At 38.3% G+C, this 13295-nt stretch overlaps 7 protein-coding genes across 7 annotated transcripts; 3 read left to right on the forward strand and 4 right to left on the reverse strand.

Moving 5' to 3' along the window:
• Nucleotides 1-233: 233 nt before the first annotated feature.
• Nucleotides 234-1646, reverse strand: vta1 (Vps20 associated protein Vta1; the record flags this gene model as incomplete). Its single annotated transcript, XM_056181517.1, has 4 exons — nucleotides 234-1007; nucleotides 1067-1261; nucleotides 1307-1404; nucleotides 1538-1646. 4 exons carry the CDS (start codon nucleotides 1644-1646, stop codon nucleotides 234-236), a joined length of 1176 nt encoding a protein of 391 aa, XP_056037922.1.
• A 459-nt stretch (nucleotides 1647-2105) lies between these two features.
• mpd1 (thioredoxin family protein Mpd1) lies at nucleotides 2106-3197 on the forward strand (the record flags this gene model as incomplete). The annotated part of the gene is made up of 1 exon (XM_056181518.1): nucleotides 2106-3197. The coding sequence occupies one exon, from the start codon at nucleotides 2106-2108 to the stop codon at nucleotides 3195-3197; it is 1092 nt and encodes a 363-aa protein (XP_056037926.1).
• Nucleotides 3198-3470: 273 nt separating this feature from the next.
• On the reverse strand, nucleotides 3471-6210 carry sec10 (exocyst complex subunit Sec10; the record flags this gene model as incomplete). The annotated part of the gene is made up of 5 exons (XM_056181519.1): nucleotides 3471-3627; nucleotides 3665-3766; nucleotides 3816-5850; nucleotides 6025-6103; nucleotides 6151-6210. The coding sequence occupies 5 exons, from the start codon at nucleotides 6208-6210 to the stop codon at nucleotides 3471-3473; spliced, it is 2433 nt and encodes an 810-aa protein (XP_056038146.1).
• A 550-nt stretch (nucleotides 6211-6760) lies between these two features.
• Nucleotides 6761-7462, reverse strand: hpz2 (zf PARP type zinc finger protein Hpz2; the record flags this gene model as incomplete). Its single annotated transcript, XM_056181520.1, has 2 exons — nucleotides 6761-7196; nucleotides 7383-7462. The coding sequence occupies 2 exons, from the start codon at nucleotides 7460-7462 to the stop codon at nucleotides 6761-6763; spliced, it is 516 nt and encodes a 171-aa protein (XP_056038147.1).
• A 1346-nt stretch (nucleotides 7463-8808) lies between these two features.
• Nucleotides 8809-10572, forward strand: SOMG_02730 (methionine synthase reductase; the record flags this gene model as incomplete). The annotated part of the gene is made up of 1 exon (XM_056181521.1): nucleotides 8809-10572. The coding sequence occupies one exon, from the start codon at nucleotides 8809-8811 to the stop codon at nucleotides 10570-10572; it is 1764 nt and encodes a 587-aa protein (XP_056038529.1).
• Nucleotides 10573-10790: 218 nt separating this feature from the next.
• On the reverse strand, nucleotides 10791-11973 carry vps66 (1-acylglycerol-3-phosphate O-acyltransferase Vps66; the record flags this gene model as incomplete). Its single annotated transcript, XM_056181522.1, has 4 exons — nucleotides 10791-11129; nucleotides 11194-11476; nucleotides 11518-11785; nucleotides 11949-11973. The coding sequence occupies 4 exons, from the start codon at nucleotides 11971-11973 to the stop codon at nucleotides 10791-10793; spliced, it is 915 nt and encodes a 304-aa protein (XP_056038524.1).
• A 259-nt stretch (nucleotides 11974-12232) lies between these two features.
• On the forward strand, nucleotides 12233-13267 carry fta2 (CENP-P-like protein Fta2; the record flags this gene model as incomplete). The annotated part of the gene is made up of 1 exon (XM_056181523.1): nucleotides 12233-13267. The coding sequence occupies one exon, from the start codon at nucleotides 12233-12235 to the stop codon at nucleotides 13265-13267; it is 1035 nt and encodes a 344-aa protein (XP_056038250.1).
• Nucleotides 13268-13295: the final 28 nt, after the last annotated feature.

Here is a 13295-nt window from a genome sequence, read left to right on the forward strand (position 1 = left end):
TTTAAACTCAACTGTTCTCCATTGGGGAAAAAATGGGCGACAACCTTGTAGTTACTATTACTCACCTTCACTCGCGTCACCACTGCAAAGCGAAGCTGCGCTTTTGGAGTTGGTGTCGATCGTGGTGGTGTCGTATTGGTTTGTAGTGTTCTGCAATGTTTCCCGGTATTTCAGTGCTACGTAATCCACGACACTATGTAGCATTGCATTGCATTGCACTGCACTATGCCGCACTAAGGTTCAAGTAAGCCCAAGGCACTTTTCAAGTGAAAGATGGCGGTTGCAGTGTCGTCGTAGTCCAAGGCACTGTAAGCATATCGCGCATGGCCTCGTGCCGCCTCTATGCTGTCGAGATGATTAATGTCGTTCAAATCGTTTCGAGCCACGGATGTTCCAGAGCTCATTGCCGGAAGGGTGGAGGATCCGATGGAGGATTGAGATGGCATTTGGCTGACCGGGAAACTAGGAGAAGAGGAAACCGCCGTGGTTGAATCATCAAGACTCTCTGAGCGTTGGTCCGTCAATGATGCATGTTCGCTTGGCAATCTCGCATGACCAGGCGATGGCACATGCAGGCTGCCTCTAGAAACTCCTCCTCTTTCCACCTCTTGTTGTCGATCAACTTCCCTTGGAGTCAATCTCGACAACGAGTCTTGCAACTCATCAAGGTCAAACGATTTTCCTGCATTTGCTTGAGTGTTCTTTCGAGGTTCGTTTTCCAACGCTTTTTGCTCCAAAGGGGCAATCGAAGACGGTCGACCGGTCATCGTGGTAGATAGTCCTAGCGACTCAAAATCAACCTCGGGTGATTTCACTGATTCTCTTGTCAGCATCTCTCTGTCTATTTGGGTCGATGCAGGTGTTTTCTCCGATGCTGATGCTGATGCTGGTGCTGGTGCTGGTGCTGGTGCATCCTTTTTCCCATCCGCTGACCCCTCCCTCGTAGACGACTTTCTCTTTGAACTCTCCACTGCGCGAAGCTTACAAAACTTGAGATATTTCCGAGTCTACCTTGTCAGCCATCTGTTTCCTTTTCCATCTGCCCTCCTCCAAAACCATTTCTTACCTGTTCGTCCAGAGGTCCCCAGACCTTCAAAAGATCAAAAAAGTCTTTGGCTGCCAGATACGCCAACATATCGGGCGTGTTTTGTTTGCTTTTTTCCTCCGCCTGTAATAACACCTCCATAGCAAACGAATTTACATACACCTTTGCGCTTTCTTCGTCATGAACGTTTTCGTTTTCATTCAACTCTTTTCGTAGCTAATCACCGTGTAAGCTTTCCCACTTCCACGTTTCTCACCGTACCTCTTCTAAACGTTCTACTAAATTCAATAAAAAGTCCCGACAAGTGTTGGTTAACCCCGTCGAACTCGACAAGCCCACTTGTGCTGCCCAATACAAACCTATACAATTAGCTCTCCATTCTCTCGTTTCCCGTATCTGTAAGAAGGATTTCTCCATCGACTCGTCTCTTCTCCCCAAAAAAAGAACCTCAAATGGATTCCTTTCCCTTCCACAAATTCATTATCCACTTACACCAATACGCAATGACAGGGTTGTACTTGCTTAGCTCGTTGTACCTTTGAACAAAGTTTCGAATCGATGAAAATTCTTTCGGTACCGTTTCCAACTCAATCGTACTCATTCTTTTGACAATACCAAATTATGGAATTTCACGTACGTTTAGTATCCGAAGTTCGTAAAAAATTGTTTCAAAGCTTTTATTTCTTCAAATAAAAACTCTATGCTTGCTTCACTAAACCGTGATGATCTATTCTTGTTATATTGCAATCGATGTTACGTTTTCGTACTAGTAGGAGCATATCCTCTTAAACCACTACACCATACCCCTTCGTTTACAGAATACAAATTCTTCTTCAAAATAAGCGGGTTCTATACTTTCTTTTATTTATTTCTATCAATTTTATAGTCCTCATTTCGTACAGGACCTTGGACTAGACATTTTTACCTTTCTTGGGCTTTTCACGTTTTTCTGTCTTTTCCTCGGCATCGTTCATCCATTTGATTCATTTCTTCTCTTCTAAGCTCTTTCAATTCTTACATTTACTTTTTGCTCTCCTTTTACCCGAACTCTATATCCGGCATGCATATCAAAATCTCTACTTGGCTTCTCTTCTTCTTCTTTTTCTTTTCTCTTTCTTTTGCCGCTTCCTCTATCTTCGGCCCAAATACCGTAGAATTGGGCACCAAAACACTTTCCAAATTTGTTCACCAACGTGGTCCAACATTTGTTGTTTTCTACGCTCCTTGGTGTGGATACTGTAAAAAACTAGGTCCTGTTTTTTCCAAGCTCTCCAACAAATTGTATAATCTTGTTCCTTTTGCTGCCGTAAACTGTGATCTTGAAAGCAATAGGCAAATTTGCGCACGATATGAGGTCCAAGGATTTCCGTCCATCAAATTTCTTTTCCCTTCTCCACTACAACCTTCTACAGTCTTCAGCGCAAACTACGAAGGAGACCGTAGTTATGCCAACATGTACAAATTCGTTTCTCAAAACTACCCTGTTACCATTACCCCAATCAGAAATGATCCACAAATGAGAAAGTATCTGAATTCACGAAACAATGTTACAAAGGTGATCTTACTTACGGAGAAGTCAAAAGCTACAATTACATACAAAACCTTGGCAAATCACTTTTCCAAACTTCCGTTTAGTATTTGTTCACCGGACAAAGTTTCATTAGATTCTATTGGTATTGATCCAAAGGAAATCTCCGAGTTTCCTACCCTTTTATTGCAACATCCTGGTCAGAAATATCCAATAATTTATCGTGGTTCGATGGAACGTGATGCTATTAAAGTATTTGTTGAGCAGCAGTTAAAGGAATTTAGTTTCAGTGAATACCTTGAATCTTTCTGCACTCGTCAAAACTGTCTCTTACATTTTTATGAAAATGAACACGAAAAAGAGGCCTTCCCTGTTGATGATATAACCAAAAAGTATCCCAAGTTACGTTTGGTGTCGCTTCCTGCATCCTCAGTATCATCCGAATTGTTCCGCAAATCTCTAGATCTTGGATATAGTGACGCTGTTCTGATTAATCTTTTAAAGTCGCATTACCTTGCAAAACCCTTTGGCACTCATGTGTTATTATGGCTCGATGATATTAAAGTTGGACAAGCAGGTAGTTTGACCTCCTTACCAAATAATTTCATTCAAAGTATCTCTTGATTCATCCTTAAAAGTTAAAGAATGGTTGAAGCATGTTTAAAAAGAATTAAAGATAAGAAAAGAAAAAGAAAATTGGATGGTTAAGCATATACGCATTGAAGAGGATAATGATATCTTTACATAGAATAAACATAAAAAAGTAGTTTTATTGTCATATTACGTCTTAGAGAGTAAGAAATAAATAGTAAGAGATTATCAGAGGACTCATGAATTGCTACTAGGTAACAAAATCGTGCTGAAAGCATCTTTCAATGTAATCATATGCCAAAGATTTTAACTACTCTTCGTAGAAATTAAAATATCCTCTTTATTTGTCTGCAAGCGCAAATCCTCTGGCAGATCAGAGCGTAGGCGCAAAACTTCATGAATATTCATATCAGTGAAACCGGCTTTTCGCTTGTCCTGCATTACCGCTGGTAAAACATCAGTCCTGACTTGTTAGCATCATCCGGGAAAGCATAACTTACTTGACCATTAATAGGCTTAGCAATTGCTGTAAGGTTCTAAATTTATTGTTGACGATGTCGATACCCCAACTCTGTAAAACTGAATGAAAGAAATTTAAGTCACTAAATGTGTTAGAACCATAAAAAATAAATTTTTGATAATATGACTTACTCTTGTAGTAGCAACGCACCAGTTGGAGTGACTTTAGAGCGAAATGCATATCCTACTAATACTGCCGCAAGATTAAGCGCAGCTTTCTTCTTCAAAGCAAACAGCGATGGATCCTTTTGGTCGAGTTTTTGAATAGACGACAGCAGTTGATCAAGATAGGTTTGTACCATCTTAGTCATTGACTGTCGTTGCTTTGGTGATATATCGATCTGTTCCTCTGACATAGCGTAAGAGATATTTTTATATGGGGCTAGAAGGAGATCTAATCGGGAACTCAACACCTTTACAGAAGCATAGAACAAGCTGTTGACGCGATGTTCAAGATTTGTAATAGCTAAGCTCAAAGTATTGATCGTTTCTTTCCTCGAAGACGCGGTAAAACCTACAGAGGGTATAATTATAGAAGTAATATATGCGGAATAAAAACCCATTATCTTTTTGCATTCACGGATATCAATTAAAAAGCTCAAATCCAAGTCAGAGCGTTTGTCATATTGCTGGATATAGTTATAAACCGACAATAATGCTTCATTTATGTATCGATTGTTAACTAATTCGTCTAGTAATTTCACTAGAGAAAATAGGATTGTACTTATATCTTGCTGGGACATCATAAGGGAGGCTCGATTCAAAGCCTCGGCATGCCAGCCAATAAAAGAATATGTATTTTTTGAATTCAAATGACCTTCGTTTTCAGGTATAGATAATGTACTTTCAGAGACGACTGCGCCCGACTTGATCAAATTCTCGTCAATACCTGCTATTCTCAATAAATAACCTTCCGTTTTTGTACTAAAGCGGGTTTGTGAATCTGTTGACGGAGCTTTTGATTGCTGAATAGGGTTCATAAGTGATCTTAAAAGACCAGGCTTGGCTCGTTGCTTGAATGGATTCGCAACCAAAAACTTGTAAACATTCAACCAGAACATTGAGGTTAAAGATTGCCTCTCGCGGTTGAGGTATTCATTTGGTTCTACATACGGAACGAGTAAATCTTCCAAATATTGATTTAATGCAAGGATCAAAGGGGAGTTATCAGAGACATTGAACCCGCGACGAGCCAGGATTTCTTTCAATTGAATCAATAACTCTTTTAAAGAAGAAACAACGGTCTGCAAGGATCTTAAATATGCCAAGTTTGTCTTGGAATGGGCAATTTCCATAACCTCTTCTATACGATTTTGGATGGATTGCCCGAAAATTCTTTGACAGAGTGTTTGTAAAACAAGCTCTGGTTTTGGAAAAACACGTTTAATGACAGCACAGTCTCTGTCAACGACAGAGCATATTTCGTTAAAAAGGGAAGAAAGGCTATTAATAGAAGTCGGCACAGATTGGAAAGGGTCCTGAAGAGCGTTCCAAATACCATCTTCTTCCAATCCTTTTCTTGATTCAAGCTTATCCGCGGCTATGAAAAACTCATGTTGATTAACAAACTCGCGAATAACGGACGCCCCTCCGTTGAACTCTTGCAAAATTGTTCCGAAAGAAGCCATTCCTTTCCAGTTAGGCTTTCTATACTCATTGTTGAAAAATTTAAGAAAACTCGTTTCTAAGAATTCGGAAAATTTTTCGATGCGATTTAGTGTTTCAGAAGCTCCGGGCAAATCTACTTCATTTGCAAAGCCTAACAGTTGTCTGGTTCTTTGAGCGCATAAAAGCATTTTATCATGATTATTTGTACGAAAGAGATCCGAAAGAGATTGAGAGTTTCCCGAACGAAATTCCAAATAGTATTGAATCAAGTCGGCAGATGCCAATATCCTCTTCCGGTGATTCTCAGCAAGCTCTAATTCCTTCCCGACGTCTACAAGACCGCCTTTCATGTCTTCTACATTGTCGTTTAAGTGCCTTGAAAGGTCTAACACTTGAGAAAACTTGTCTCGTAGATGCTTGGATTTCTTTTGGTAGTCATGCTGAATATACTTAGATTCAGAGTCGTGTTTCTTTATTTTTTCTTTGAAGTTTGATCGTAAATTCGTCAATGCGGAGTTTCCTCTTTCAAATAACAAAATCGAATTTTCTAAGGTGAACACTGTTCCAAATTGTTAGTATAACTGGCAGTAGTAAGGAACCACAATTCAATGAGCTAAGGTTAAAGCAAATAAACTTCTTATAAGACATTAAATTCATTCGGCTCATAAACATGGAGTCAACACGATCTTTGACTTATGATCAAACAAGCTTAAACTGAATTAAACAAACATACATTCATTAGGAGCGCTTTCTGAAAGAGTGTAGAGTGGCTTGGAGCACTGCTCAATAAAGTCAGTAGCAGACAAATCCGTCTAAAGTAAGATTCATTAGTCAACTGGGTAGAAAGGATGCTTCATACATTATCAGCGACACAGTTTAGCAATACATCATCAAAAGTCATTTCATTATTAACAGACATGTCTACTCAAAAGACAATGTAGTTCGACTAGTGAATACTAGTAGGAAAGAACTTTCTCTCTTTTGAGAGCGAGCAAGTGGTGAGAAGTGAAAGCGAGGATAAACTGTAGATTGAGAAGCCCTATGGAGTGTGGTGGTTTACATACTATTTTCTTCATTTTCTCTCAATTCTTGATTTCATTAAATTTCATTTTTGATTAAATTTTGCAGTTTCTTTGGAGAAATAAGCTACTTTGCCAAATTTACGCTTGGACGACAATTGAACTGCGTACGTATTCAAATGACAGTAATATATTTCTTTTTCTTATTGAAACCCGTACACTTTTTTTTGTTTTGTCTACAGATCTTGCTTTCCATGAATCTTAAATTAAAGGATGGAAAATGCTTGGCAAAATTGCTAAGATATATATGAATCTATAATGTTTTTTCTTGTTTAGTGTTTTTCAATATAATATCAAAAGGGTTCGTTTGTCAAGAAGGAAGCAAAAATGAGTGTGTGGAGTTTATATTCATGAGAAAATGAGAAGAGTCGAAATCAAAAAGGTTAAGAGTTAGTCTGAATCATATTCTTCAGAGGAGTTTGTATATTCTGCTTCATCACCGGAATCACTCAAAACGGACTTCGTTGTGACATGATGGCGTTTTGTTTTGCGTGCAACCTTTGGAGGAACCATGGATTGCTTTTCATTGGGTTTTTTGCTTACAGCTGTGTTACCCTTTACTTCATTTCCTATCTTTCTGCTTTCTCGCTCGTCTTTCACATCTACATGGCCCTCTTGTACAGCCCGAATAATTTTGTCGATGCATTCATCTGGAAGAGCAGTGATTCCATCCAAGGTATTCTTCAAATCATCTTCACCAAGTCGATTCTTTATGTTTTTTAACATGCGCGGCGTGACACAACCCCAATGCTTCCAAGCCCAACTCTGAAACCTGCCAGAGTCAACGAATGTACCGAAACGTACAACACCTGCCGGAATTTTCGCACTATTTATTTGTTATTATCCGCTTTATGGGTAATTCAGGATCTCAAAAGTAAAACCCTTCTTGACGGTATCAGTCCCATACCAATGATAAAACTGGATTATAAATGAACAGTCGCACAACGGGACGTAGACAACAGACAAGTTGCAATTTCATTAACCTCTTTGAGAATCTTCTCAGGAAACTTACCGACCACATAAAGACCCTTTACACTTAGAACGGCTATTAGCGGCAATTTCAACACGGTATCCGCTTCCACCCTGTTCCATAATATTTAAAAACGAAATCCAACAATAGTACTTAAAAAAATGAAATTAAATGATTCAGGCTCAATCTGGTTTCACAATCCTCACAAATGAAATGTACAAGCTAAAATATTCTTTCTCGTTTTGGTCGATTCCAGCTCCTAAACAAATTAACCAGTTTCGAGAATTTACAAGATTGGAAAGCATACTTCTAACAAAGCCGAATATTCCTGTTCAATCAATCAAAAGTCACAACGTTTCTTGGGCTTTTCCATTCATGATGTTCATAATTAGATAGGAATGTCCTGTGAGCTGAAGTTAGTACAGCCTCCCTCCCTGTTTTGAAAAAGCACGACGAAGGGTACACGAAAAGTTTCATGTTTATTTTTATTTTTTAATTTTTTTCAAAAAAAGAAGAAAAAAGTAGTAGAATCTTACAAGACAACACAACCCACATTTTCAAAGATCTGTGCATTTGAAATCAAATAAAGAATCTGCCAGAGGTAACATTTCTCGTTAGTATAATAGATTCTCAAAGACGACTTTTGTTTCCAAATAAAGCAGAGAATAAGTCAAGAACCTTTACTAAGGAGGAATATCAATGAAAGATCCAGGCTGCTTGGTGTATTTCTTCTCAATTGTGTGTTTGCGTTACTTCATATGATAATTTCTAAGTAACGCTTCTGAAAGTCGAAGAAAATTGTTGTCTCTCCAATAAAAACTAAAAAAGCAAATATCTTAAGCATCTAAACAGTGAAAAATAAGATAACTGATTCTCTAAATAGCTGGTTTGTTCGCTGAGTCCTTTTGTGGTCTCTCGTTCATCTCGAAAGTAGCCGCCATTTCGTTCTACCAAATCTACCAAATTGAGATCTTACTCATCTAAGAACATTGTAAATATAGCATAAAGTAGACATGGTAAATTCCTATAGACTCATATTAATTTCTTTTATTTACATTTTGCTTGTTTCTTTCATGCATTTTCCGAATCCATCTTCCATTTTGGTATTTGATATAACGAGCTTCATCATACAACGCTGACGAAATGAGAATCAGATAATGGATTATCAGATATTTTACTTGCCTTGAACAATACACCAGAAAATTTAGCAGGAAAGAACATCATTGTGTCTGTTTTCCTATTTATTTAAAATTCTACTTTTAGCTATTTAGTTGAAAAAGTAGTCTGTGATTTGTCACAAAAAGATTTTCTAATTAATTTTTCATAAAGGCATGTATATTATAATTGTGAAAACTATTTAAGCTGCTTTTGTTGCTATTTAAGATTTTCTCTTATTCTACCTTTTTACCTAGTATTTATTGGTTTCCTGACTTCGTTTATTTTTGGGTTTTGGTTCTGGTTTTGGGAAATGTTCCGAGGATCTGTTCAGACTTCTTTTGGTGTATGTCAATCATATTTCAAAAATTATCCTGGAAATGAAACATGTTCAATTATTACACGAAGCCTATTTACGTTTCCGGTAAGTGAAAACTATTCAATTAGGACGGGTGTAAGAGCCTGCCGCCAATATTCTAGTCGGCGGAAGTACTCTACAGCAAAACGGTTTTTGAGTCACATTTCATATCACTTGTCTCAAGGGAAAAGCCTGTCAGGCTCATCTCATTCCGCGTCCAATATACTACCCTCTTTTTTCTCCGTAAACGAGCAATTGCAGACGTTGCTGCGGAATCCTCCCTTTCAAAATCTTCATATCAAGCTTGATGAACTAAAATATGATGAATGTTTTTCTAATCTAACACCCAGCCCCGATAAAAAAGTTTCATTTGCTCCTTCTACCGTTAATTTTGCTTCTCCCGATCCTCTTCTTTCCGACAGTCCAACAAATCCCCATCCACCTTCTTTTGTTCAGCCTCATCCTCCATTTCACGTTTTTGCCGCCCCCATATTAGATGTTCGTTCCTTAACCAATCCTGGCGCTATAAAGCGTACATACAATATCACATTAGATATCTCAAAATACCCTTTGAAAGAAGGAAATGATTGGAAGATTGGTGGATCCTTTGGTGTTATGCCACCTAATCCCGATAATGAAATATTCCGTTTAGCTCATCTGCTGAATCTCCCTTCAAACGATTTGTATGCCCCCAAAACCCTCTATACTTCTGGTGGACGATGGCCCACTATTTGGGGAGAGGAAAAACCTCGCTCATTGACAACTTCTATTTATCATATACTAAAATGGTGTTCAGATTTTCTTTCAAGGCCGCCGTCCAAAGATCTCTATCGCCTTTTAGCAAAATATTCAAAGAATCCGGTTGAGCATCATATTCTCCTTGGACTTTCGAATTGTTCTCAAAATATATGTTCTGAAAATGTTTCAGTTTTAGACATTCTGGAAGCATTTCCGAACTCGCGTCCATCCATAGATGAAGTTATTTCACTGCTCCCTCAGTTAATGCCAAGGTGGTACTCTATATCCAATGACCCTGATCTCGGAAATGGAGTCTTGGAAATGGCATTCACGGTACAAGAGTTTACTGGTCCGGGTGGTCAGACACGTACCGGTGTTTGTTCTGGGTTTCTAGAGAATGTGGCTTTGGATTATCTTAAATCTGTGCAAAGTGACACCTCAAAAAATAAAAAGTTCGCGTTACCGATGTTTCGTGGTGTTCAGCAAAATCCATTTGCAAAGGAATTCCACAACGACGGACCAATGTGCCTGATAGGTGCAGGAGTTGGTATCGCTCCATTTCGTGGTTTTGTTCAAAGACGTCTTGCAAACGCAGCCTGTACAGGAAAGGTTTGGATTATCCAAGGGTGCCGTGATCAAACATTGGATGAACTCTACCACGGCGAATGGAACACCATACCTGGACATCACACCAATCCAAAGTGTCGTGCGAAAAAATTGGTAGTTGAATCGAGAAATGGAAAACGTGAGTATGTTCAGGACGCAGTTCGCAGACATGGAAAAGTTATTTGGGACGTCATAAATCATAAGAATGGTCGTATTTATCTTTGTGGTTCCGGAAAGGCCTTTGCCCTTGAAATTGAAAAAGCTATCATGGACGTTACCATGAAATATGGTGGTTGTACAAAAGAGGAAGCAGCTCGTCAACTAAAGTATTGGCAAAGCCCGATAAATTACAAGTTTGTCAAAGAAGTCTGGTAAAGTATTGGTTATTAAAAGAAACGATAAAAAATTATATGCTTGCCACTACTAACGACTTTGATGATGAATGCATGTTTTTATTTATTCCATATATTCATGAATAATAGTTCCTATAAAATAAGTAACTGAGTAAGTAACTAAGTAGAATTAAATGATTCAGTTCTGTAGTGATAATATACTAATGGCATGACACGTAGAAAAAGAGACCATAGTATTCGTTAATCATATTTCGTAGATTTGGCCTCCAGATAAATTTGCTTTTCAACCAAATCGAGATTTGTAGCTCGTGTGCGACCTAGTTTACAGAGTTTGTCTAAGACATCGTCGGTTACATTGTTACAGTTTTTTGGTATTTCAGGCTCCGCTGACATTCGAGCACGAGTTTCAAAAGAAGTGGTCAGTAAAATGGAACTGATAAATGTCAACACGGATGGAATTGAAAGGGTAATCGCCGCAGGTAGATAACGAATATATAAACAGAATATGCGATCAGTACTTCCAGCAGATTCAAGGCATTTGGTTAATTTACATAATCCTCTACCATTAGTGGTGGAACCCTAAGCAAGTAAACAGTTAACATCATTCCATCAAAAAACTATGAACAAAAGTAAAGTAACATACCTCTGGGAATAGTATGACGACCTTGCCATTCTTGGTGGCATCTTTGCAAATTTCAGAGAGTGGTCGAAGATCCCTCTTTGGGGGAGAAAGCATTAAGTTTAGTCTAGAAAAGCACGAAAAGAAAGCAGTAATGGAAGAAACTGGAAGAACATTTGATGACTTACAATTCGCTTGGACGAATACACAATCAAATAACGACGAAACACTTAAGATATCTACAGGGCTTGTATGGTTGACAGCAACAATATCTCCGGCCTGTAAACTATCCCCTTGAACAAATGTTCTAGTAAATTAGCTTTTTGCATTAAGACTCTGTTGACATACCCAACTAGCGTATAGGAAAGTCGGAAACAACCCAAAGAGAACAATAATATTCGTGAAAACGAACGTTCAAGAAATCCAGAAATAGATGGTTGAAAACTGAGTAGATTTTTTAGGAACGCAGACCATATTACTAAGTAAAGCAGGCCGAAAATGATACATAAAGGGATGCGAATTAAAGCTAGCAGTAAGATTACCAGCCATTTTAAACTAGTAATCGAAGGTTTCTCTGCATAAATTGGATGGAACGGAGCAATGCCTGTGCCAGCGTCTAAAGAAAGTGATCAATTAGTTTCGGAAAATGAAGATATGCAAGTCTTCAGTTTCAGCAAGGTCCTTTCGAGAAAAGAAAACTTTATGAAGTTAAGATTTATGAATCAAAAGGTACAATGATAGACCTAGTTTGAATGATAAAGCCCGCATTCGGTTCTTACCTCTCCAACGGGTGAATTTCTCCATTCGAAACAAATACGAGAATAAACTTTTATTACTTTCAATACGTTGACACTTGAAAAGTGTTGTGAACAGGCAATTGGCAAATTCAATTGAGGTGCTACAAACTGCTGTATGCTCGGTAGGTTGAGCTAATGTACCTTAAAGATGAAAACAGTTAGGAACCTCTTTCTTCTGCTGAAACTATAAATTTCATGGATATTTTTTGTTGTTAAAATCAAATTGAATTTGTTATTTTTTCGTCAAATGCTACTAAGAGACCAGTATGACAAGTCGACGATTCAGCCAGATTTCTCAAGAGGATAACAGTAGCAGTGAAGAAGAAACTCCCGTTATTAAAACTGTTGGAAATGCTGAACTAGCTACTAATTTCACGAGCAAGAAGACTCGGAACGTTGAAGATACACCGGGTGAAGAGAAGAATACATCAGAACCACAAACCTGGGAAAAGAAGACGCTTTTAGAAAGAAGGAATCAACTGTACACTCAGATATCTTTGTTGGAGCAAGACGTTGAACGACTCCATAAGCAAGCTTCAAATCCAGATGCAGAGAAACAAGAGCACCAGATGCTCAAGGAGCTTGTTGGGTTATTCTTCGAGACTCCAAAGGCTGAAGATAGGCAGCCTACTAAGGATAGCGGCCATTCTATTTATATTCCTTCTGCTGCACCTAATATCAATCGTCCAGTCTGCGTCTCTTTTTCAGGACTACGGATTCTCACCTATCAGTCCACGGATGCAAGCGATATTCAGTGCATATATAAATTCGAAGGATTTTCTGAATTTTTTCCATCTCTTAACTTTCAAATGAACATAAAAGTTCGTACGGCTGATTATGCTGTCCTTGAAATGTTTATCATGGTAGCATCCTTTGCAAGAAACGAGCTCCAGGACGTAATAGAAAAAACAGTAAATGCGAGAGATGTAGTGGCAGCATTAAGAGCAGTTTCGATGTTTGGTTACTATAGTGCAATCCGTTCCAACGATTGGGTGCATTTCATAAACAAATTTGATGGTATAGCGAGAGTCGATTTAACATCTACTTCTGAGTTACATATTCAAAATAGACTATACAAAATTTCGTTACAGTATAATATCTGCTTTGACGAGTTTGGATTTGCCAAGACGGCATATAATATTTTATTTAGACCAAAACAGGTACCCCAAAAGAGCGAAGAGTCTATATCATTACTTACAAAAAATATTAAACATCGGTTCCATGAATTGATCAGCCTTTTTGGATTTCGGAAAGGGTCCGAAACCTTACTGGAGGTATTGTTTAAGCCAGCCAACAAATAAAATCAGGGTATAATTATAGGGAACGGAT

This window comes from Schizosaccharomyces osmophilus, chromosome 2 (assembly GCF_027921745.1).
Source record: "Schizosaccharomyces osmophilus chromosome 2, complete sequence".
In the NCBI taxonomy this organism is placed as follows: Eukaryota; Fungi; Ascomycota; class Schizosaccharomycetes; order Schizosaccharomycetales; family Schizosaccharomycetaceae; genus Schizosaccharomyces; species Schizosaccharomyces osmophilus.